At 37.7% G+C, this 27,310-nt stretch overlaps 1 protein-coding gene across 1 annotated transcript; it reads right to left on the reverse strand.

Annotated features, from left to right (window-relative positions):
- Positions 1 to 1,798: 1,798 nt before the first annotated feature.
- Positions 1,799 to 27,103, reverse strand: LOC133524572 (retinol dehydrogenase 14-like). The gene is made up of 6 exons (XM_061860659.1): positions 26,329 to 27,103; positions 22,370 to 22,605; positions 20,624 to 20,714; positions 18,641 to 18,789; positions 16,351 to 16,423; positions 1,799 to 15,575 (listed from the first exon to the last, which is right to left on the reverse strand). The coding sequence occupies exons 1-6, from the start codon at positions 26,797 to 26,799 to the stop codon at positions 15,405 to 15,407; spliced, it is 1,191 nt and encodes a 396-aa protein (XP_061716643.1). The 5' UTR covers positions 26,800 to 27,103; the 3' UTR covers positions 1,799 to 15,404.
- Positions 27,104 to 27,310: the final 207 nt, after the last annotated feature.

A 27,310-nucleotide genomic window follows, 5' to 3' on the forward strand; every position in this document is an offset into this window, starting at 1 on the left:
TGTTCAGTGTTTGATTTTCTTTCTCAGTGACTGTCAGTGTAGAATGCCCCCTGGTACGGTCACGTCTGAAAATATCGATATGAAAAAAGTGGCAAAAATATGTATACACGACTTTATTGCCCATATTAAGGTAGTGTATACATATTTTTGGCACATTTTTCGTACCGATATTTTCAGACGTGACTGTACAAACTTATATATTTATTTAATCTTAATTGCACAAAAGAAAACTAATGCTATAGAGGCATTCTCTACTAGTCAACCTTTAGGCAAAGCAGATGAGTCGTAGGCGGTACAAAATCATGTGGAGCTGATGATAGAATTATGAATGAATTATTTTATAATGTATAGCATCTACACGCGCTGGACCGATCATGTTCGCTTTAGTTGTTATTGTAAATATTTCTCAATACTCTCAATCGTTAAAGTTGAAGACCAACCTATCGCGCGTTAAAACGAATTTTTGTTTGGGTACCCTAAAATATTTTTTATACTTGCCGTTCGCTTCAAGTTGGCCGTTGCCTCCCTCCGCACCACGCCGCAACCTAGGCCTGATTAGTGCTGCTGCTAATGCTGTGACGTCATTATGTAATGGTCAACTCATGTTTACCTAGTATGTTTAGTAGCTAGGGAGCCGGATGTAGCATGTGTACTCGAGCGTCGTAGGGTAAAAAGTTATATAAAGTTCTTTTCCAGCGAGCAGGAAAACGTCTACTCTTTTTCAAATCGAATGAATGAAATAATATTTTTTATTTCACGTAACACATGGACACCTTTTTATTAGTAGAACTTACACACTACGGGGCTAGTAGGTACAGTAATGTAACTTTAAAATAAAACAACACTCACGGGGGAATGCAATCCCTCACAGTGCGACCAGTAGTGACAGTCCCCTATCCGCTATCATTCGTAGGATGCTGTTAGACTTACCACGCAAGCAGCATCTTAAAAAATCGTTGAATAGATTGTGGTTTTGGTCCAAGTTAAGAGGCTGTCAATACCTAAAGCGCGCACACTGTCTATTTGTATCGGATTAAATGAGATAGCACTGTCGCATGTTACTGGGCCTGGGCAAGGGAATAATAAGAAAAATATTTAAATAAAAAAAAGTGGATTATTAGTGTAATATTTTACTCAACCACGGTTTAGATATAAATGTTTTGAAATTGTGATTTTAATTGCAGACCCATAAGTCAAAACAATAAAGACATAAAACCATTTAATTGTGATTTTAAGACCAATCATTGCAATTATTTTCTATCGAGCCGATTTCGTTCAATCGTGTATCGAGTACAACCACGGTCTTTGAAATATAATTAATATGAACATATATTTTTCTTACTTGACTAAAACAAATAGTCTTTCTTAAAAAACTGTTTAAGTAACATCAATTTCAAGGACATTGGGTGTTGACAGCCTCTTAATGCTATAATTTTTCTATAACTTAATCTGACAATTATTTGTACGCATTTCCTCAAAGTGACGATCACAATTTCGACGCCCGGTGTTCACAATGTAACCGTCACATTATGAAAATACATAGAATTATCAGATATATTAATAGCACAATTAGAGCATTCATTTGTACTAAAATGACCAAATCCATCTGATCAACATACGGCTAAAAGTGGTTAAGATAGACTCCACGGGGTAGCAAGATATTACTCGTATCTTAATTTGACGCGCTCGAGTAAATACAAAAATCCCCTCTTGGGCTCCCCAACCATAGTGTTTAAACTTCTTTGCTTCTTGCAAATATGATAACTGCTGTTCTTCTGATTTACAATAAAACACCAAGTTAGACCCAAACTTGTTTAATAAATAACTAGGCTTACAGTAATTCCTTCGGCTCGCACCCATGGTATCGAGACATATGTTACAAACATCAATTGATTTATCCTTTAATTAATATTTAGGTATCTAACATACACGGTGTAACATGAGGAAACCGAAAATTTTTAACAGTATTCCTGATCATATTTAGAGACTAAATAGTCATATAAACTTTTCTGGATTCCACCTAGTTTCAGAGTTACAATCAATTTAAAAAAAAACATCTTATTATTGTAACTTGGTAGAAAACGACTTTTTATGCCATGATTGGGAGTAGTCTAAATGCAAGTTATCTTTGCATAAACTAGGTTTTACTAAAAAAAAACGTATTCAGTGCCAGTTTTACCATAACATAACATTAACAAACATTAAAAAATTCGAAAAAATAAAACAAAAAAATATTTTCTTGGCGAAATTTACTTTAATTTTTTTTTTTCCTTCTTTCGACTTCAGAAGTGCGTGGTTAAAAATTTTCGGGCCCCTCGTGTTTTTTGATGGAAACTTAATACATAGAGATTTGGCTGCTTTTTCTACACTCCTTACTAATATGTTTCGAGAAATGGGCCCCAGGGCCAGACAGATATGTTATTTGAATTTTTATGTCTAATTCCATGTTACATCATAATGTCGTTTTAAAATGAGAGCGTAACCTCGATTGTATGGCGGGGGCTAGATTCGTGTGACTCTTAACCTTTTTTACGCCAATGACGCATATATCCGTACCGTAGGTACAACGCCGAAAACGGATTAATCCGTCACTGACCACAGAGCAACATAGACCTACGTGCATATGCATAAAGTTCAATTTCAGTTTTGACACTTCGGTGACGTGGCGTCCGAGTGACAGCTTTTGTGTTTGACCCGGCGTCGAAAAGATTAAGTAAAGATTATGGAAGGTAGAGGTAAGAATAGAACCTCCACCTACCAAAAAGTGTCCGTCAAAAAACTTTACATAGGTGGCGCTACAATACCTAGAATACTTGAAAAAAAAAACAAATCAAGACAGCGCTCTTCACTCCGTGAATAACGCCTACGTTCTTAGCTACTTTAGCGCTACTCTGGAGAGATTTGGAACTATTATTTATAGCTGACAGCTGGACACTTTTGCAACAGTTCTGCCTATGGAGATTGTATTCCTTACCTCTATCTTCCATAAAAGATAAACATAAACTCCCAACAGTCTGTGATAAGCAGCAATTTTATATTTTGTTACTACACAATCTAAGGCGCTGTACAAGGTTATCAAGTCTATTAAAACATTTTACAGTACATACGGCGCTACTTTACCACACTAGTGCGATAATTAGCACATTACGTAACCATGTCGAAAAAAAGGTATGCAGCCATATGTACTGTAATACATTGTACGATACATGTGCGAAAAGGCAACTCGTGTCGATTTAAAACACTCGCTGCGAACTTCCCATTTCTCGCACTTGTATCGTAAATTCGTAAAGTACTATTATTCGACTACGTACGTATCATTTTCTACTTTACATACTAATTCGTTAACTATCATACATACCCATATATTTAACATTTGACACCAGCTACCATCAACATTATTATATTAAAGTTACAACAGAAAGGACACATTCGTGTAAATATGGCATAGTAGCGGCAAAAAAACATATTTTTTTGTTTTTTTTTTGCGGCCCTAAAAAGGGCCATTCATTACAATTGCAAATAATAATAATAAATTTTAATATAATTCATTTAAATATCGATTTTATACATTAACCAAAATGGGCCAAATGGGCATAATAAGTATAATAACTATCGGGCTGCTCGAGTTGCTCTTTTAGTTCCGGAGTGCTTTCGCCCCATACAACAATGATTGCATTCCTAGGAAGCCAGGAAGGAGTAGTTTTGTGGTCATTCGTATTTCGTTCTGGCTTAACGGAGCCTTCGTTCCGCGAATTAGTTTTCCAGCTTCACAGGCAATTTTTTCTATAATAACATTGACAAAATAGTTCATAATTAAAATGCTTTTGCTTGAAATTCCGACGTTATTTCCTGTACGTGATTTTAATACTCTGATGAGGTATATTGAGAAACTATTGCAGTTCTTTCTTGACATCTTATTGCCGTCTTTCTTCTTTTTGCAGACCAGGCCACCTTCATTGGCTTGAATGCTTTCTTCATAAATTTGTAGGGAGGCATTTTTGATTTTATATTTGTATTTGTTTATAATTTACAATCTACGATTACGACTAGTGTATAATTTTGAGTATTAACGCGTAAGTACTATTTTGTCAAATACCGTTACATATTTTTATTATAGTAATTTCTGAAAAACGGCGTTAGCGATTTCGATAGAATTTAAAATATAGGGACGTTTTAAAATGACAATTCGATCAACCTAGGGTACACTTTTAAAATAGTTTGCCCGGTTAAGTTGTAAAGTAATGATTTCATTTAATTTTCAAACCAGAGGCCAACGATGGCGAAACATCGATCCTGGTCGTGATGATGATACAATCATTGTTTATATGATATAAAGTCTTAGATGTGTCTCATATCACGAATTTTCGAATGAATGCCTGCATAAAAATAGCAATGTGATATTTTTTTGCCGCTACTGTATATTATGCTCAGAAGATGTTATTATGTTCCTACAAAGAGAATTTGAAATAGAGGTGGATTGTCAAACAACATTTTGTAGCCACAGCAAATTTACTGCCATCTTTCGACACAAGCTATTAGAACGCCATTTGACTTTTATCCTTATTCTTTCACTGATTGACATGTGTTAAAGTAGTCAAATATCACAAAGTGGCGCCATCTAGTAGATCAAAGGCCAAAGGTATGGCGGCATCGATTAGAGCGATGGCGCCACAACCTTTAGCCTATGCCCGGAAGATAGCGCCACTTTTTGGTTATTAACAAATTTAACACATATCGTCAGTGAAAGAATAAGGATCAAAGTCAAATAGTGTTCTAAAAGTTTTAATCGTGTGTCGAAAGATGGTAGTAAATTTACTGTGGCTACCAATTTTCTTTGACAATACACCTCTATTTCAAATTCTCTTTGGTTCCTCCTAACTAATCTAATGGAATAAGAATAATGGAACTAAATATAATGAAATGAAGATATTATAATTATTTCATATTATGGCTTATTCTCGTTTCTTTTTAAAATCGTTTCAAATAGTAAAAGTTAGCACATGCAAAATCCTCGTATGATTCCAAAGTATGATTAAATGAAAGTTCCCTAGCGCAATATTCGTTGTGAAATATTACCGAAGCGGTACTATATAACATGAGCGATACAAACTATTTAAATTTTCACCTAATCCACCATAAGCTTAAAGATGACAATATCGACGCGAATTGCATTCATCTTCTGAACGCTAAGAACACCTAAAGGCGTCGTTACTAGTCGTGCCCGCAGCGCCAAGGACAACTATAGGTGTTATGGGGGACGCTGTCAAAGTAACCTTCACACTTTCAAGTAAAGTTTACATTAGCTCGCTTGCACCCGGGAGCTTGGCGTGGTACTAAATTTTTGTTTACGACGTATAGCGGTTAAAAGGTTAATTTGGCGCAAAATAAATGTATCTTTTATTGTTTTCTACGCTTTTAACAAAGCCGTTAATAATAATATGCACTTTTAAAAATATTTGGCCATTCTCATATGATTTATTACACAGCACTATTTTATTTATTTTAATATACGTCTTTAAAAACATCTGAATGCGTTATTTGATAACGTACAGGGTTGAAACTATGTAAGAGGCCCTGAGCGGTAATAAACTTATATCGCTTATTTTTATTTTTTTTATTTATCTTATTATTCCTAACAATAGTATTCAAGTTTAATTTTTGACGCTACCAAAGAGAATTAAAAAGACCAAGAGTGCTCACTTCATACAGCGGTTTTGTTACCAAAAATACTATTATTTTCGTAGTCTACATCTAGCGTCAAGTAGCGGAACTCTCAGTACTGCTACTACACAATACATTACGCGGCAAACAAAAAGCCTAATGCCTAACGATTATTATGACTATAATAACCGGTACTCGGAAATTTATAACTCCTACGCTTACTCTGGTTAGAATATTAGCTGAAAATCTTTGAGCTTTACACTTTTTGTTTGCCGCGACATCCATGGTCGAGAAGCAGTACTGAGAGTTCCGCTACCATCCACCAGACACCATCAACATTATTATATTAAAGTTACAACAGAAAGGACACATTCGTGTAAATATGGCATAGTAGCGGCAAAAAAACATATTTGTTAGTTTTTTTGCGGCCCTAAAAAGGGCTATTGATTACATTTGCAAATAAAAATAATAAATTTTAATATAATTAATTTAAATGGGCCAAATGGGTATAATAACTATCGGACTGCTCGAGTTGTTCTTGTAGTTCCGGAGCGCTTTCGCGCCATTCAACAATGATTGCATTCCTAGGAAGCCAGGAAAGAGTAGTTTTGTGGCCATTCGTATTTCGTTCTCACTTAACGGAGCCTTCGTTCCGCGTATTCGTTTTTCAGCTTCACAGGCGATTTTTTCTATAATAACATTGACAAAATAGTTCATTAAAATGTTTTTGCTTGAAATTCCGACGTTATTTCCTGTACGTGATTTTAATACTCTGATGAGGTATATTGAGAAACCGTTGTAGTTCTTTTTTGACATCTTGTTGCCGTCTTTCTTCTTTTTGCAGACCAGGCCGCCGCCGGGCTTCATTGACTTGAACGCTTTCTTCATAAATTTGTAGGGAGGCATTTTTGATTTTATATTTGTATTTGTGTATAATTTACAATCTACGATTACGACTAGTGTAGTATTCATAATAATTTCGATAATTAAACCGTACGATTTTGTCAAATACCGTTTCATATTTTTATTTTAGTAATTTCTCAAAAACGGCGTTAGCGATTTCGATGGAACTTAGAATATAGGGACGTTTGAAAATGACAATTCGATCAACCTAGGGTACACTTTTAAAATAGTTTGCCCGGTTGAGTTGTAAAGTAATGATTTCATTTAATTTTCAATCCAGAGGCTAACGATGGCGAAACATCGATCCTGGTCGTGATGATGATACAATCATTGTTTATATGATATAAAGTCTCAGTCTCAAGTCTATGATATAAAGTGTCAGATGTGTCTCATATCACGAATTTTCGAATGAATGCCTGCATAAAAATAGCAATGTGATATTTTTTTGCCGCTACTGTATATTATGCTCAGAAGATGTTATTATGTTCCTACAAAGAGAATTTGAAATAGAGGTGGATTGTCAAACAACATTTTGTAGCCACAGCAAATTTACTGCCATCTTTCGACACAAGCTATTAGAACGCCATTTGACTTTTATCCTTATTCTTTCACTGATTGACATGTGTTAAATTAGTCAAATATCACAAAGTGGCGCCATCTAGTAGATCAAAAGCCTAAGGTATGGCGGCATCGATTAGAGCGATGGCGCCACAACCTTTAGCCTATGCCCGGTAAGATAGCGCCACTTTTTGGTTATTAACAAATTTAACACATATTGTCAGTGAAAGAATAAGGATCAAAGTCAAATGGTGTTCTAAAAGTTTTATTCATGTGTCGAAAGATGGTAGTAAATTTACTGTGGCTACCAAATTTTCTTTGAAAATACACCTCTATTTCAAATTCTCTTTGGTTCCTACTAACTAAGCTAATGGATTAAGAATAATGGCACTAAATATAACCAAATTAAGATATTATAATTATTTCATATCATGGCTTATTTTCGTTTCTTTTTACAATCGTTTCAAATAGTAAAAGTTAGCACATGCAAAAACTTCGTTATTTTTTTTCTCCCTGAAAGTTCCCTAGCGCAATATTCGTTGTGAAATATTACCGAAGCGGTACTATAACATGAGCGATACAAACTATTTAAATTCCCACTAATCCACCATAAGCTTAATGAAGACAATATCGACGCGAATTGCATTAACCTTCTGAACGTCAAGAACACCTAACGGCGTCGTTACTAGTCGAGCCCGTAGCGCCAAGGACAACTATAGGTGTTATAGCGGACGCTGTCAAAGTAACCTTCACACTTTCAAGTAAAGTTTACATTAGCTCGCTTGCGCCCGGGAGCTTGGCGTGGTACTAAAGTTTTTGTTTATGACGTAAAGCGTTCAAAAGGTCAATTTGGCGCAAAATAAATGTATCTTTTATTGTTTTCTACACTTTTAACAAAGCTGTTAAAAATAATATGCACTTTTAAAAATATTTGGCCATTCTCATATGATTTATTACACAACACTATTTTATTTATTTTAATATACGTCTCAAAACATCTGAATGCGTTATCTGATAATGTACAGGGATGAAACTATTTGAGGCCCTGAGCGGTAATAATCTTATATCGTTTATTTTTCTTAAAGGCTATCATCTTATTATTCCTAACAATAGTATTCAAGTTTAATTTTTGACGCTACCAAAGAGAATTAAAAAGACCAAGAGTGCTCACTTCATACAACGGTTTTGTTACCAAAAATACTATTATTTTCATAGTCTACATCTAGCGTCAAGTAGCGGAACTCTCAGTACTGCTACTAGACAATACATTACGCGGCAAACAAAAAGTCTAATGCCCAACGATTATTACAACTAGAATAACCGGAACTCGGAAATTTATAACTCCTACGCTTACTCTGATTAGAATATTAGCTGAAAATCTTTGAGCATTACACTTTTTGTTTGCCGCTGCATCTATGGTCGAGTAGCAGTACTGAGAGTTCCGCTACCATCCACCAGTCACCAGCTACCATCAACATTATTATATTAAAATTAAAACAGAAAGGACACATTCGTGTAAATATAGCATAGTAGCGGCAAAAAATCATATTAGTTAGTTTTTTTTGCGGGCCTAAACAGGGCTATTCATTACAATTGCAAATAAAAATAATAAGTTTGAATACAATTAATTTAAATATCGATTTTATACATTAACCAAAATGGGCCAAATGGGCATAACTATCGGACTGCTCTAGTTGCTCTTGTAGTTCCGGAGCGCTTTCGCCCCATTCAACAATGATTGCATACCTAGGAAGCCAGGAAGGAGTAGTTTTGTGGCCATTCGTATTTCGATCTCGCTTAACGGAGCCTTCGTTCCGGGTATTCGTTTTCCAGCTTCACAGGCGATTTTTTCTATAATAACACTGACAAAATAGTTCATAATTAAATTGCTTTTGCTTGAAATTCCGACGTTATTTCCTGTACGTGATTTTAATACTCTGATGAGGTATATTGAGAAACTATTGCAGTTCTTTCTTGACATCTTATTGCCGTCTTTCTTCTTTTTGCAGACCAGGCCACCGCCGGGCTTCATTGACTTGAACGCTTTCTTCATAAATTTGTAGGGAGGCATTTTTGATTTAATATTTGTATTTGTGTATAATTTACAATCTACGATTACGACTAGTGTATAATTTTGAGTATTAAATCGTACTATTTTGTCAAATACCGTTTCATATTTTTATTTTAGTAAATTCACAAAAACGGCGTTAGCGATTTCGATGGAATTTAGAATATAGGGACGTTTTAAAATGACAATTCCTTGACAATACACCTCTATTTCAAATTCTCTTTGGTTCCTACTAAGCTAATGGAATAAGAATAATGGCACTAATTATAACGAAATGAAGATATTATAATTATTTCAAATTATGGCTTATTATCGTTTCTTTTTACTATCGTTTCAAATAGTAAAAGTTAGGATATTAGAGCACATGCAAAAACCTCGTTATTTTTTTATTCTCCTTTCAAAAGCAAAGTATGATTAAATGAAAGTTCCCTAGCGCAATATTCGTTGTGAAATATTACCGAAGCGGTACTATAACCTGAGCGATACAAACTATTTATATTTCCACTAATCCACCATAAGCTTAATGAAGACAATATCGACGCGAATTGCATTAACCTTCTGAACGCTAAGAACACCTAAAAGCCTTGTTACTAGTCGTGCCCGCAGCGCCAAGGACAACTATAGGTGTTATGGCGGACGCTGTCAAAGTAACCTTCACACTTTCAAGTAAAGTTTACATTAGCTCGCTTGCGCCCGGGAGCTTGGCGTGGTACTAAAGTTTTTGTTTATGACGTAAAGCGTTCAATTAAAAAAGGTTAATTTGGCGCAAAATAAATGTATCTTTTATTGTTTTCTACGCTTTTTACAAAGCCGATAGAAATAAATAATAAATTTTAATATAATTAATTTTAATATCGATTTTATATATTAACCAAAATGGGCCAAATGGGCAAAATGGGGCATAATAACTATCGGGCTGCTCGAGTTCCTCTTGTAGTTCCGGAGCGCTTTCGCCCCATTCAACAATGATTGCATTCCTAGGAAACCAGGAAGGAGTAGTTTTGTGGCCATTCGTATTTCGTTCTCGCTCAACGGAGCCTTCGTTCCGCGTATTAGTTTTCCAGCCTCACAGGCGATTTTTTCTATAATAACATTGACAAAATAGTTCATAATTAAAATGCTTTTGCTTGAAATTCCGACGTTATTTCCTGTACGTGATTTTAATACTCTGATGAGGTACATTGAGAAACTGTTGTAGTTCTTTCTTGACATCTTGTTGCAGTCTTTCTTCTTTTTGCAGACCAGGCCGCCGCCGGGCTTCATTGACTTGAACGCTTTCTTGATAAATTTGTAGGGAGGCAGTATTTTTGATTTTATATTTGTATTTGTGTATAATTTACAATCTACGATTACGACTAGTGTAATTCATAATAATTTCGAGTAATAAACCGTACTATTTTGTCAAATACCGTTTCATATTTTTATTTTACTAATTTCTCAAAAACGGCGTTAGCGATTTCGATGGAATTTAGAATATAGGGACGTTTGAAAATGACAATTTGACAGTTTGCCCGGTTAAGTTGTAAAGTAATGATTTCATTTAATTTTCGAACCAGAGGCCAACGATGGCAAAACATCGATCCTGGTCGTGATGATGATACAATAATTGTTTTTATGATATAAAGTCTCAGACGTGTCTCATATCACGAATTTTCGAATCAATGCCTGCATAAAAATAGCAATGTGATATTTTTTTGCCGCTACTATATATTATGCTCAGAAGGTGTTATTATGTTCCTACAAAGAGAATTTGAAATAGAGGTGGATTGTCAAACAACATTTTGTAGCCACAGCAAATTTACTGCCATCTTTCGACACAAGCTATTAGAACGCCATTTGACTTTTATCCTTATTCTTTCACTGATTGACATGTGTTAAAGTAGTCAAATATCACAAAGTGGCGCCATCTAGTAGATCAAAGGCCAAAGGTATGGCGGCATCGATTAGAGCGATGGCGCCACAACCTTTAGCCTATGCCCGGTAAGATAGCGCCACTTGTTGGTTATTAACAAATTTAACACATATTGTCAGTGAAAGAATAAGGATCAAAGTCAAATGGTGTTCTAAAAGTTTTAATCATGTGTCGAAAGATGGTAGTAAAAATAATAAATTTTAATATCGATTTTATACATTAACCAAAATGGACTAAATGGGCAAAATGGGGCATAATAACTATCTGACTGCTCGAGTTACTCTTTTAGTTCCGGAGCGCTTTCGCCCCATTCAACAATGATTGCATTCCTAGGAAACCAGGAAGGAGTAGTTTTATGGCCATTCGTATTTCGTTCTCGCTTAACGGAGCCTTCGTTCCGCGTATTAGTTTTCCAGCTTCACAGGCGATTGTTTCTATAATAACATTGACAAAATAGTTCATAATTAAAATGCTTTTGCTTGAAATTCCGACGTTATTTCCTGTACGTGATTTTAATACTCTGATGAGGTATATTGAGAAACTGTTGTAGTTCTTTCTTGACATCTTGTTGCCGTCTTTCTTCTTTTTGCAGACCAGGCCGCCGCCGGGCCTCATTGACTTGAACGCTTTCTTCATAAATTTGTAGGGAGGCAGCATTTTTGATTTTATATTTGTATTTGTGTATAATTTACAATCTACGATTACGACTAGTGTAGTATTCATAATGATTTCGAGTATTAAACCGTACTATTTTGTCAAATACCGTTTCATATTTTTATTTTACTAATTTCTCAAAAACGGCGTTAGCGATTTCGATGGAATTTAGAAACTAGGGACGTTTGAAAATGACGATTTGACAGTTTGCCCGGTTAAGTTGTAAAGTAATGATTTCATTTAATTTTCAAACCAGAGGCCAACGATGGCGAAACATCGATCCTGGTCGTGATGATGATACAATCATTGTTTATATGATTAAAGTATCAGACGTGTCTCATATCACGAATTTACGAATCAATGCCTGCATAAAAATAGCAATGTGATATTTTTTTGCCGCTACTGTATATTATGCTCAGAAGATGTTATTGTTCCTACAAAGAGAATTTGAAATAGAGGTGGATTGTCAAACAACATTTTGTAGCCACAGCAAATTTACTGCCATCTTTCGACACAAGCTATTAGAACGCCATTTGACTTTTATCCTTATTCTTTCACTGATTGACATGTGTTAAAGTAGTCAAATATCACAAAGTGGCGCCATCTAGTAGATCAAAGGCCAAAGGTATGGCGGCATCGATTAGAGCGATGGCGCCACAACCTTTAGCCTATGCCCGGTAAGATAGCGCCACTTGTTGGTTATTAACGAATTTAACACATATTGTCAGTTTTTATAATTCTATGGCGACTGACTGACTTTTTTCCTAATTTTTCAAATTCTCTAACTATTTATGCTAATGTCTTAATTTCAATTATATTATTTTTCAATGCTTAGATTTGACACATTATATTTGCACGCTTGCTTGCAAGCAAAATACACATTGTACCTGAATAGTCCTAACACCTTATGTTACTGTATTTTTGCAAATAAATAAATGATTGATTGATGATTGAAAGAATAAGGATCAAAGTCAAATGGTGTTCTAAAAGTTTTAATCATGTGTCGAAAGATGGTAGTCAAAATAATAAATTTTAATATCGGTTTTATACATTAACCAAAATGGACTAAATGGGCAAAATGGGGCATAATAACTATCTGACTGCTCGAGTTGCTCTTGTAGTTCCGGAGCGCTTTCGCCCCATTCAACAATGATTACATTCCTAGGAAACCAGGAAGGAGTAGTTTTGTGGCCATTCGTAATTCGTTCTCGCTTAACGGAGCCTTCGTTCCGCGTATTAGTTTTCCAGCTTCACAGGCGATTTTTTCTATAATAACATTGACAATATAGTTCATAATTAAAATGCTTTTGCTTGAAATTCCGACGTTATGTCCTGTACGTGATTTTAATACTCTGATGAGGTATATTGAGAAACTGTTGTAGTTCTTTCTTGACATCCTGTTGCCGTCTTTCTTCTTTTTGCAGACCGGGCCGCTGCCGGGCTTCATAGACTTGAGCGCTTTCTTCATAAATTTGTACGGAGGCATTTTTGATTTTATATTTGTATCTATGTATAATTTACAGACTGCGATTACGACTAGTGTAGTATTCATAATAATTTCGAGTATTAAACCGTACTATTTTGTCAAGTACCGTTTCAAATTTTTATTTTAGTAATTTCTCAAAAACGGCTTTAGCGAATAGAAAAATCTTTGAGCATTAGACTTTTTGTTTGCCGCGACATCTATGGTCGAGTAGCAGTATTTTTGGTAATAAAACCGTTGTATGGAGTGAGCACTCTTGTTCTTCTTAATTCTCTTTGGACGCTACCTAACATCAATGATACATTGATTGAGTAAGATGTGTGAAATCGAAGACAATTTTGTGCTTCGAATTTGACAGGTAAACGAGATGGCGCTGTACAGCTCCATACATTGTGCAGTAACTCTTGATTGTCAAAAGTTGACGTTTGACAATTCAGTGAGTGCAAAACACATGGCGCAAAACAGCGCCATCTGTTATGGATATCAAACTAACCCGTGAGTAGTCGGATTAAAAATGCGGTAAACTGGCGGCCCACCACTCACTGGTCGATACGAAAACCAGTAATCTGTCGGCCACCAGTGAGTGGTTAGTGAGGTGCTGCAGTATTTAGCGGTGAAATTGAACGGTTTTAAGTATAGTTACGCTCTTCTAGGGCCCAAAATCAGGGAGCAAGCTAGACAAGGATAACATACAGACGAAGAAAAACAACACTTGGTATAAAATTTGTCGGGGAGCGACCGCCTAGTCAGAGTTAAGTCTTGATTTTTATTAATCATTATTTTTGTCAAGGAAACCGGAAAACCGTCACTCTTCCGGAGTTAATTCAACTCTATAATCTATCTGCCGGTCATGGTATCGGTATCGGTATGGCCAAATGTATAAACATTGAAATCATTTGTTATATTTAAATAGCCTATGTACGCTGATTCCAACAATATATGATTTAATATATACTTTTATACGAAGATAAGCTGAAATCGTCAATATTGTAAAATCTTAATCCGCGCTGACCACCCATCGGGGCCCCGCCACTTGACCGCTTTTGCGCAAATCCGCGGCGCCACTTGACTGCTTATTGCGTTTTCGCTGGCACCACTTGAAGGGCTAAGGGACACTTTTTTCTTAAACTTTACCTCTCTATTACAATCTCTTTGCTAACATTAACAATAACAACAAGGACATAAATATGCAATAGGTATTGTGCTAGATGTTTCCTGATTACTAAACTAAACAGATTCTCTAAGGGATTTACACCATGACACCAACACTAAAAACTAACCTCCAAAAATAACAAAAACAAATGTATTTGTGGTTCGGAATATTATCCTTTTCAAAATACGTCATAAAAATGGGATTAAATTTTGACACATTTTTACTAAATATCTTTGGTTAAGTTTTCGGATTTTATACACAATGATTTAGCGGTGGCAGCATGGTTCCATTTTTATCACTTGTCACTATGCCCGTCACTTTCGCGCTTGCAAACTTGTTAGAACGTGACAGGCATGGTGACAAATGATAAAAAGCCGACCATCTTAGCCCTACAGTTCTACTTATATCAATCAACATTATTCCTCACAAATTGACTAAACAACCACTTGAGAGTGGGCCTTGCGGGCAATAAGAATCTGGCCCCATTCTTACTTACAGCGGTGTCACGCACACGAATTCGAGCCAATCGTGCAGTCTAACGCCACAACGCGATTGGTGGATGAGTTTGCATCACGCGTGCGATTGGTCGCAACTAATTGCGTTAGACTAACCGATTGGCTCGAATTCGTGAGTGACACTGAACTAGCAACATTCTTAGTGCCCGTAGGCTCGTCCTTAGATATATGTAAATGTACCAGTATCTACAAAAGGATTACATTAGAGACTTTACCTCATTACATTAGTTCTTTTTCGAAGTGGATTGCCCCGGTGCCTGCCGTTTCGGCCGACTCGGGCCGGCTTGAGTCTTCCGTTCCTGCCGCTGCCGGGACTCAGACTTCTCCTGCCACGGCTTAGGCCTCTCAGGCTTCCGGGTCTCTTTAGGCTTCTCTGGACGCTTAAGTTTGACGGGAGGAGGTGGTCGTATGTTCAAGTCTTGCGGGCGTTGTGCGGTTTGAGTGGGTGTTTGCGACTCCGTGATTGGATGAGTGTGAGGCCGCGAGGGTGTTTGGTCTCACAAGGGCCTCCTGGCCTTGACCATGTCCTCGGTGGCCTGCCACAGTTTGGTCTCGACCTCCTTGTCGAAGGGATATTTGGAGGTGTATTCGACGCAGTCGCGATAGAATTTGCCAGTTTTGCCCTCGATGCTGTAGTCAGTGGCACAGAATACGACCGTCTCTGAACCCTGGAGATGAATATTATTATTTATTTTGAAGTTAGGAGACAACAAATAATGGGTAAGGGGTAGTGACCCTGCTTATGATGCCGATAGCCCTGGGTTCGAATCCCGGTAAGGGCATTTATTTGTGTGATGAGCGCAGAATGTTCCTGAGTCATGGATGTTTTCTATGTATTTAAGTATTTGTATATTATATGTATTGTTGTCTGAGTACCAACAACACAAGCCTTCTTGGCTTACCGTGGGACATAGTCAATTTGTGTAAGAATGTCCCTATAATATTTATTAATTATTTTATTATTATAATAAAAAGGTCAAGTCTAATAAAATAACGTGCGCCTTAGTTTATGCCCACTGTTGATGTTTTGTGCTCACTAAAATTTCAGAAGTCAACTTGTGACAACCAAAGTACGAAATTTGATTTACCAGCGATACTAAACCTACGACCCGCCTGGCTGATTTAGGTGGCCCGCCATGTGATCCTGGTATAGGTAGGCAGACCAAGCTAAGTTGGCAGCGATTTTAATAGCACAGACTGTGCAGGTGTTATTTTAACGTCAAACTTCCATGAAATTATGAATAAACAAGGAAGAAACTCTTATGATAGCGATACGGCTATTTGTTTAAAAACTGGATCGACAAAAAAAATCTGTTTAATCATAGAATATGGCCACAAATTTCACGAGAATCGCGTTCGAAAACACTTCGGTCAATAGACTGTTACAGTTTGGCGATAATATTGTTTGTAAGCATGTATCTATTATAAGAATAAAAAACTTGCCTGCTGAGATGACCTCATGAACAGCAAAGCGATCGGCGCCATCAGAATGAAGTGATACCATCTCAAAAAATCTCTGGAACAAATGATATAAAATAAGTGTAGAAAACTTAATCAAATTAAACTTTATTTTAATTAATAATTAACTAGGTGTTAGATCAAGATATGTCCGCAACGATTTTGTTAGCTCTGTGCAACTGTTATTTATACGTCAGAATTTCATAAACGTTTGACGTTTAAAATAACACTGCTATAGAAACCGCTGCAGACTAGTCTTGGATTTGACTTTAGCATTCTTCTAGTACTCTTGAGCCCAGTTTTAGTTTTTAAGTTTGGGTGCCCTGAAAACCAGTGCCGCGTCTAAAAAACACGGCTTATGCTGAGCGGCATCCTATTTGGTGTACGTGTAGGTAATTATTTACTTTGTTTTTGTTTGATTTTATGCCAAATAAATATTTTCTATTCTATTCGATTCTTTTCAAACGGTCATTCGCGGATGGTCTAGAACAAAAAATAACTACTGTAATATTTTGTCTATATCGCTATTAGTCTACATCGCAAACGGTCTAGAACGCAAAACGACCACAACTTTTTATATAGGTAGGTTAGGTTCGTTAGGTATCTTAAAATGGCCGAAGGCCAAACAGTACAGAATAGGAGCCCAGAGGAAGCGGGGCTCCGTCGACATCGCTATAAAGTTAAGATAAAACGGAAAAAATTATGTAGGCATTTTGCGTTCTAGTCCGTAGACTATAACCGATGTAGGTAAAATATTACACTAGTCATTTTGCGTTCTAGACCGTCCGCGAATAACCCTTTTCCACACTGACTGCGTAAAGTCAAGCTTTTAAAAAAAATAATCGAAGACCTGATTTTCACAGATCCTGATGTTTTTGGATTCTTTCAACTCATAAGTACTCAATCGGAGATGCTAGAAAAGATGTCCCAAAAATTTGTAGTTTCCACTACGTCACACACATACAAGTGAAGAATTGCTTATCACTTATATGTGACGTAATGGAACGGACATTTTGGGACATCTTTCTTTAATATTCTGCTGCCGGTGTAGCTTTATTTGACGTTCACAGGCGCATTGTAATATGCCTACTTGAATAATAAGCTATCTTAACTTATCTTTATCTTTAATCGTAGGATGGAGAATGCTGTCGATTCTGAGTAGAATAAGCCCAATTATATTCAGATTTGTAAGAAACTCCCTAGCCTTCTTTTTACGAACAGTGCTTATTTTCCCCTGGCTGACGGGACAGAAAAACAACAAATAGTAGTTGAGCACGTGTCTTCGTGAATGACACGATCAAGTAGTGTTCAATTTATACGTAATTCACAGACTAGCGATAAAAAGGTCGTTTTTTATCAGTTGAACTTAGATACTGTGGCATTATGTTTTATCACAGTAACATAGTACTTATTTACTTATTAGTACATGATTTTTACAAATACTGGTTCTTGCAAAATGAACTAAAAGCAGTTTGAAAAATTAGTTTTAATTGTAGATTACATAGTCCAAAATAAAAGTAGCTTTGATTAATAATAGGTATATGTTATTAATTAATTATAACATAAATAGGGTTGCCATAATTAGTAGAACCCTGGACACACGGTGTGCACGTCCACTCCTGAGTCCTTAAGCTTGTCAGCCAAGGCGCCGCCAAAGTACGCGCTCATGAGCTTGGAGCAATAGCCGCGATTGCTCCAATCTTTGAGCTCACCCTGGAAGTCGGATACTCTAGTTACACCTCACCTGAACAGATTAGTATAGCAGAACCCTGGACACACGGTGTGCACGTCCACTCCTGATTCCTTAAGCTTGTCAGCCAAAGCGCGGCCAAAGTAAGCGCTCATGAGCTTGGAGCAATAGCCGTGATTGCTCTAATGTTTGAGCTCACCCTGGAAGTCGGATACTCTAGTTACACCTCACCTGCACAGATTAGTATAAGAGAACCCTGGACACACGGTGTGCACGTCAACTTCTGAATCCTTAAGCTTGTCAGCCAAGGCGCGGCCAAAGTACGCGTTCATGAGCTTGGAGCAATAGCCGCGATTGCTCCAATCTTTGATCTCGCCCTGGAAGTCGGATACTCAAGTTACACCTCACCTGAACAGATTAGTATAGCAGAACCCTGGACACACGGTGTGCACGTCCACTCCTGAATCATAAAGCTTGTCAGCCAAGGCGCGGCCAAAGTACGCGTTCATGAGCTTGGAGCAATAGCCGCGATTGCTCCAATCTTTGAGCTCACCCTGGAAGTCGGATACTCTAGTTACACCTCACCTGAACAGATTAGTATAGCAGAACCCTGGACACACAGTGTGCACGTCAACTCCTGAATCCTTAAGCTTGTCAGCTAAGGCGCGGCCAAAGTACGCGTTCATGAGCTTCGAATTGCAGTAACCAGGATTGTATCGGCCTTTCACCTTGCCCTGGAAGAGTAACGTACATAGAAAACGCACTAAGTCAGGAAAACGATACTCGCAAGGTATTTATCGTAAAGCTTGCTGTCCCATTTGTACCCATAACTTTCTTAGGCCGCGAAATACAAATCTGCTCGGTGTCTCGTGTCAAAGCGCTTAACGCCTTAACCTCATTTCTGCCATGGGTACCAAATAATGATTTGTTGTGCAAGTCAGTGAACGGATGTGTGTCGTATGTGCTTGAGGTACTGTGACGTGATGGATGGTAGTTGAATATTATTTATTATCTTGTGAAATTGTACAGTGCTTTAGTTTATAACTGTTATGCTGTATAACTATTGTAATCATAAATATACAAAGCCGTGAAGATTGTCCGATCCGATATCGGTTGTTAGGCTTAGAACGCATTGCAATTAATTTATTGCGGTTTCAGAACCGCAATAATTAAAACGTACTTTACGTACCCTCTTAGAGTATATAAAAACACTTCATTCTATAATCCAATTACAAGACTGTGCCGCCAATATAATGATTTAATAGCCGGCGATCATTGCGATAGAGGCATTGATATTTTTGATCCCACATTGCTAGGTTTTAGAAGTGCTCGGCTAACATCCTTTTCTCCTATCGCAATGACCGATGACATCTGCTTCAACTCTCTAAGTTTGTCTCATTTCTGAGCTTTAGTTTTTATAATGTAAAGTTACTCTCTTATATTATAATGTTGAGATAGTTATTTGTTTCTGATGTTTTTCACTGTAGCTATGATATGTTGTTTAATTGATTTGTTAAATTTGCGCTTACTGATAAAGCATGCTGTGTACACTTGTTTTGGATCTCGTGCTAGTTTTTAAGCCATAATGTGCAATAGTATGTTTCTCGACAATATCTGTTTAGTGTGCCTAATAAAGTGAAATAAATAAAAATAAGTACTGCATGCTTAATAAGTGCACGCACTTGCAAGACTGAATCCGCATGAAATTAATCACAGTGCATGCTAAGCCTAAAGTCCTACATCTGCGTAGTGGGGCCAAGGGGGCGCCGTCTTTAGCGATCATGCACAATACAACAAACATTATGGCTACACACTACACATACGCACACAAACAAATATTATCAATCCGACAGCTGACGGGGGGCTCCGACATACCTAGTTGAAATTATCGGAAGCGCCTTTACGTGGGATGTCGGAAGATGCTTATGAGAAAAACAGCTGCAGAGGAGTGCCATATGGCATCAAATTGTTAGCGTTATTTATCGTTTTTAATAATAAAGATTTATTAAAAGAAAAACAAACACAGAAAAACACATATTTAACTTCCATCCGATATCGGATCGGGCATGTGAAAACGCTGTACAGCGGGAAGGTATGAGAATGCGATGCAGTTGAGTATATAGATAAATAAAATCATTTAATTCGAGTAACTTGTATGCACTTATAGCTATGTTACAGATTTATCACTAAATAATTACTAAGGCAGCTATGTTTCTAGAAGTACCTAAATAGTGGTTAGACATAATAAGTACTTCTAGAAACATGCATATTATCACAATGCCTCAAATATGGGCAGTCAATCCTCTCGGCAATCGAACGCAGGATTAGGTTGGGGCTGCCCGCACCCGGCGCACCAGCGTACCGCGAAAACCGAAATTCGCATATTGCGGCGATCTTTCTCTTTTACTCTCATTAAGTCGTAATTAGAGTGACAGAGAAAAAGGTCCGCAATTGACAAACTTCGATTTTCGCAGTTTGCCCAGGGTTATAGAGGGGGCGCGGTGGGCAAACGGGTATTTTGCTTAATTCTACCTCGTGTTCGAACTACGCGGTTTACAATATGCTTACCTGGACTGCCAATTCAGACTCCTGCTTTAAATTTAAATCATTAAAGTTGATATTCCCTTTCTCGTGAAGCGTGGAAGACACGATCACGATTCTGAAATAAAATGTACATATAGATATCTTACGAAGCAAGTGAATTTAGCTAAATTAGACCTTAAACTGATGGAAATAAGAACTAGATTACGCTTCTGTTAATTGCAATAACTGTATTAATAAAAATATGCTTCACACATTACAAAAAGAGAAAGTAATTGTAACAATGTTAAAAATATCATATATAAGTTTTCTTCGCCTTGCATGCTAAATATGTGACGATTTTAAACGACAGGGTGACATTATAATGGAAGCACCATATAAAGTTTGGCTTGAAAACAGCACTTATTTGCAGTTAAGTTGATATACTATATATTATCTTCTATTATACTTAATTGCAATTGCAAGCATTGGCCATGACACGTCTAGACTGGCCGTTTTGTGCGTGAGGAAATTAAAAAAAAAATTATAATAATAATGGGCCAAGCAAACTACCGAGTGGACACCAAACATAGTGCGGCGTCACGGCAGACCTCGAAGGAGATGGCGGCACGATATTGACGTCTTTCAGAAAGATTGGCCTAATATTGCCATAGACCGAGACGCGTGGAAGAAAGAAAGGCCTTTGCCCAACAGTGGGACACAACAGGCTAACAAATTAAAAAAAATACAAATAGTTACTAGTATTTCAAGCTCGCATATATTGCCGTAAGCAGACCGTGCACGTCTTTTTAAGATTTGAAAAGTCCTGCATTGTCAATCATGCGTTTACTGGATAAAAAGCATCTGTTATAGCATATAAACAAGTAAACTAAGGTTAATATTTCACTGAGAAGGCTGAAATAAAGAAATGTGGAGGACTTTGGACATTATTATACTAATCGTAAATTTAACAGTAAACAAGGTAATTAAGTATCAATCAATACCGATGTCGCTTTTGGTTTTGTGCGAGTTCTTTGATGAAAAAATCTATTAAATACCGTCGCCGAACAGCTTAAACAAATATATTTAAGCTACTTATGGACTAGTTGGGAGATTTTAGATGGTTTCATGCTAGCAGATGAAACTAATTTATTTGGTGCAACGAAACACAAGTGGGTAAAAAAAGAACAATAACAAACTTAAATAAAAAAAATGCCCTTAGTTGTGATCACGTGGTAGCCCAGAAGCTGGCCGCATTTCCCCTCTGAATAGCAATGCTGATGTCGAACGAAATGGCCTTACCTCTGGGCTCCTACCGGGAAAATCGAAGTTCGTCAATTGCGGACATTTTTCTCTGTCACTCTAATTACGTCTTAGTAAGAGTAAAAGAGAAAGATCCCCGCAATTTGCGAATTTCGGTTTTCGCGGTAAGCCCCCTGGTCACCCAAAGCCGGTTTGCTAACTCCTTAAAGCTGGCCATACACACTAGGGTATGCCTGCGCAGTTTTGCCATCTGTACAGGTAAAACGGAGCATGTGTGGCATTAAACTGTGCAGTATCCGATACAGCTTTACCTGTGTAGTTGAACTGTAGTGAAGTGTGTATGGCAAGCTTTATAGTACAGTCACGTCTGAAAATATCGATACGAAAAATGTACCAAAAATATGTATACATATGGGCAATATAGTACACTACCTTAATATATGGGCAATAAAGTTGTGTAATATTTTTGGCACTTTTTTCGTATCAATATTTTCAGACGTGACTGTAGATTCGTTTCAATAACAAACGTACCTGCTTGGAGCTGCCCGTTTCAAATGATCCAACAGCAGATTAGTAAGATAGAAGTGGCCAATATGGTTAACACCGATGTTGATTTCGAAGCCCTCCTTGGTCTTCAGACCGAGGTCCAATGGAGTTGCGACACCTGCATTGTTGATCAGCACGTCAATCTTGTAGAAGCCGGCTTTCACTACTTGCACGAAGTTCTCAATGGATTCGAAGGATGCGAGATCCAACTGCATGGGAATCTGTTTAGAAATTATAATAAATGAAGTCTAATGTTTAGTGTCTCAGGTGAAAAATGGTGCTTAATTGTTTTTTGTTACTCAGAACATCTCTTCTTCATCCTCACATTGTCTTGGCATTTTGTCAAGACTCATGGGAGCCAGGGGTCGGCTTGGCAACTAATCCAAAAAGCGGCCAGCAAAACGTCCCCCTTTGTCGCTTGCCATAAGGACACCTTGTCAGGTTTAAAATAGTACATTACGATACAAGTGCGAAAAATAGGAAATTCGAAACGAGTGGCGATAAATTAAAACACGACCGAAGGGAGTGTTTTAAATCGACACGAGTTGCGAATTACATATTCGCACATGTATCGTACAACGTTTTACAGTACATATGGCCCTTTAAATGTTCGACACAGTAACGTAATATGCTACTTCTCGCACTAGTGCTATAAAGTAGCCCCATATGTACTGTAAAGATTATTATTATTGTATCTCCTTGGATTTCACGGGCCTATAAATCCCGGTCTTTTGATAGGCTTGCGTGGGGATATAGATCCAACACGTAGAGGCCCCTTGGAGAGTTTTAATGTGATGTAGAACGCAGAGATAGATTATTATTATATAATTATAGGAGAGCAGCTATTTAGCTGATGAACCTATGTCACACAGTGTCCTGTATTATACAGTTCAAAGTTTGTAAAGTCGTATCACATCACTAAGTAACATCAGTCTAACTTATTGTTTAAAAGCCATTTGTCCAATCTGTTTTTAAAAACATTGACCGATGGAGCAGTTACAACACTATCCGGTAAACGGTTCCAAGCCGCCACAACACGGTTGGACAAAGAATGATATGCAGCTTTTCTTAGGCTGTGACCTCGGGTCTCGTGGCTGATAGTTCTCTTGTTGATTATATCGTGAATGTCGGGGAGGTTGTAACAGTGGGTAACAATCTTAAAACACTCGATAAGGTCTCCTCTCGCTCTCCTGGCTTTGAGTGTGGGCAGCTTCAGTACCTTTAGCCTTTCTTCATAAGGTAGGCGTTTGAGCTTAAATGGAATCTTGGTGGCTCTTCGCTGCGCACTTTCTAAAAGGTCATCGCCAGCAATAATGAGTGTTGTTTTCTGACGCCAAACGCAGATTTTCAAGTAACTTGGAGTCCCGCGTCAGCTAGTCGGATTCATTGTCCGAGCGATACACACCAACTACAAGGAAGTGGTACGAGTCAAACCTAATATCCAAGTAGAGAGCTTCAGCCTCATCACACATGTAGTTCAGGTTTTTCCGAGCTATAATTGGAATGCCATTCAAAGAGTCTTTGACGTAGATAGCGACCCCACCACCTCGCGTTTTGCCGCCCAGCAACCTCGGGCGCCTTAGCCTATCCCGCCTATACAGACTATAATTAGGAATGGCAAAGGTGCAATTTCTATCTCCACCATGAAGCCAAGTCTCTGATACGATTATGATAGCTGGATTGTTCCTGTTTACTTGCAGCAGGAATAAATCAAATTTAGAAGGAAGAGAGGATAAGTTGGTATACATAAAGGTCAGGTCGTTGTATGGGTTGCGATTGGCTAGTTTTTTAAATTAATGATTTTGTGCACTCTGCTAACATACTTAATAGTAAGGTTAGCCTCACCTCGCTCTGTCCGTTCCTTAAGCTTTTGCCGCAGGTCCGCAAGCTCTGCCCGGTGCAGGGGTGTTTTGTCATCGTATATTCTCACCTGCGGTCTGGCCTTCGATTTGTTCTTGAGTACCTTGACCGCATCCTGACGAGACTTCAGGATGACTTTGATCGGACGATTCTTATTACTTTCACGACATCCTAGACGAACTGCCTTAACAAAAGCACCCTCACTGGTTGCCTCACTCAGAATCTCCCGCACAATAGAGTTGTCGCTTGATACCGCTATGTTGTTATCATCTGAATCCGACTCAGTGACGCCTACTATAATTACATTGCACGATCTGCGTTCCCGGTCCATCATTTCAGCAATTATGTCGTTTGTTCCTTGGTTCTGCCCTTCAGTGGCAGCAGCTGCACTCGGAGCTGAAGATAACTGCTTCCTGATATCGGACAACTCCTCACGCACCACTTCATACGACTTTATAAGCTGAGGTACTTGGAACAAAGCCTCCCGACATGGAACACACAGAAAAAGCAGGGTTCGCTTAGCCTTTAGACCCATCACTCTAGCCTCACTACTCGTCAGATTGCTGCATGCTGAGCAAACATTCCGTTTACACCCATCGCATTGTATCGCGCTATCATCATTGCTACAGTCCCCACTGCATTGAAAACACTTCATTTTAAATTGTAAGCTACAAGGAAACAAAGAAATAACTGCCCCAAGGCGATTATTTAAAGTCTCGAAAAACTCGCGACACTACACCAAACCCAGTGTTAATACATCAAAAGACGGCTTTTGGAAGGGTTTAAGTCACTGAAAATTGAGATTTAATCACTTTAACTATATTTAAACATTAAATATGATACGACGCATATTTCGACACTGTTCACTTATTTGAGGGTAGATGAGAAAAAGATACAAGCAAATACTTACTACACTACACTACACCAAACCCAGTGTTAATATATCAAAAGACGGCTTTTGGAAGGGTTTAAGTCACTGATAATTGAGATTTAATCACTTTAACTATATTTAAACATTAAATATGATATGACGCATATTTCGACACTGTTCACGTATTTGAGGGTAGATGAGAAAAAGATACAAGCAAATACTATTAGAATAGAAGTATTAGAACATCTTAAATTATTTTCAGAAAATATTTTAATTTGTTTTTATTTCAAGTAGAAACACTACTATATAAATTATAAACTGAAATAAATGTCATATACTAAGAAAAAGTGACCAAGGCCTCCAGTCCCCCAGGCTGGAATCGAACCAGCGTCCTCTGCTATCGCGGCAGGTGCCTGAGCCACTTGGCCACCAAATTCAATTCGACCAATGCTGCCGTGACCCCGAGGGCCGAGTGGCTCAGGCACCTGTCGCAATAGCAGAGGACGCTGGTTCGATTCCAGCCTGGGGCACTGGAGGCCTTGGTCACTTTTTCTTAGTATATGACATTTATTTCAGTTTATACAAGCAATTCTAGTAAAAAGCGACAATGTGGGATTGCCAGCCATGGTTAAAATTTTTCACATAAAAAATATAAAATGAAATACGAAATGTGTACTCCAAATACCATTTATCAACTGATTTAATGATGATGATTAAAAAAAATCAATAAAATAATGTTCCATTTATCTTCAAAGAAAGTAATTTACACAAATGTGTCTAAAATGCATTTTCACCATAATAGACTAAGCAGATTTATTTTTAATTTTTAACAAGCAGAAATGTCTGTGAAAAAAGTGCTATTAAGCTTATAATAAATTTAAAGGTGAAAAAAAAAAGCAGATAAATTACTGCCTTGGGTGAGACTTGATCTCATGGATGGACTATAATATAACTCACAGTTTAGGGGTCCAAACACATGTACTGCTCCAGGTTCGCGTTCACAGACTGTTTTTCATAGCTACCTCACTTTGTACACAAATGTCGAACCCTACCCTCATTGTCTATACTTAACAGACTAAATGGACTTTTGAACTTAGATTGTAAGCTTGAGAGATAAGTTTTCTTTCATGAAATACGTATGTTCATCGTGACATGTACACACAAATCAAACAAGTAAAAAACTTGTAAGCGTTGTGTAAAAAAAGTTACTTACCAGTTCGCCGCCGGTCGGCTGCGCCTTCCTGATTTGCGTGATCGCTTCCTTGGCCTTCGCGATGTCCCTGCACGCGAAGATCACCCTAGCCTTCCGCCTCACGAGCGCCTTTGCCGTCTCGAACCCTATTCCGCTGTTCGCACCCGTAATTAGAAACGTTTTGCCCCTCAAACAAGTATTACTTAAGCACTTCCCCCATTTTCTGGACCTCCATTTGCGTATCAGTCCTATAGCCAAAACCACACCCACGGGCACCGCTGCCACGTATGCCATTTGCTGCGAAACCATCGCGGGAATACTTAGTTCGTTTCTGTTTAAATACCTTCTTATTTCGGTTATCTCAAGCAGCGCAATGGAGATACAGCTCTTGAGAAAAATATAAATGTCAAAAGTGACATTCGGCCAAAGGTTAAAGACTTTTCGTTCGGGAAGCGCGGTAACGTCGGATGGGTTGGCGGTATTTTTAAACATTAATTAAATTTAAAGGCGCTATTCAGGCTTTTTCTATAGCTACATCTGTAAATAAGTTTGTAAATATAAGTAATAGTGTAAATAAATATTGAAGAATAAATATAAAGTGTAAATAAATATGGGGAAGAACTCTAAAAAACGAAAAAAGAAAAATGCTGAACATGGTGACATCGACGTAGCCTCAGGAGATGAAAGTACCTTCGAGCAACACTGGGAAGGGAGTCGCTATTTGCACTGTTTCCCCTCTGCCGAAGTACAAGATCAAAATGATTTAGCGCGGGTAATAAAACTAGTTGAGCGCGGATTTTTAACTAGACCGAGGCCAGTCGCGCGCGTGAACACCGCAGCAGAAAAAATGCTGTAGCTCGGTTTTCTGCTGTAAAAAGAGGTCGGTGACATCAAATTTACAAAAAGGTGGCGTAACATTTCACATGTCAATATTCATTTTACATATTATTAAGTTTAATTACATTGAAACACCAAATTATTATATTTTAGTCTCACGTAATTG

The sequence above is a fragment of the Cydia pomonella genome, chromosome 1 (genome assembly GCF_033807575.1).
Source record: "Cydia pomonella isolate Wapato2018A chromosome 1, ilCydPomo1, whole genome shotgun sequence".
In the NCBI taxonomy this organism is placed as follows: Eukaryota; Metazoa; Arthropoda; class Insecta; order Lepidoptera; family Tortricidae; genus Cydia; species Cydia pomonella.

Coding starts and splice junctions, on each gene's coding strand:
- LOC133524572 (XM_061860659.1), bottom strand. CDS start 26,799: ATGTTTAAAAATACCGCCAACCCATCCGACGTTACCGCGCTTCCCGAA. Junction 16,424..18,640: donor TGCTATACTAATCTGTTCAG/GTGAGGTGTAAC, acceptor CATTTGTTCCAG/AGATTTTTTGAGATGGTATC. Junction 15,576..16,350: donor TCATGAGGTCATCTCAGCAG/GCAAGTTTTTTA, acceptor ATTCATCTCCAG/GGTTCAGAGACGGTCGTATT.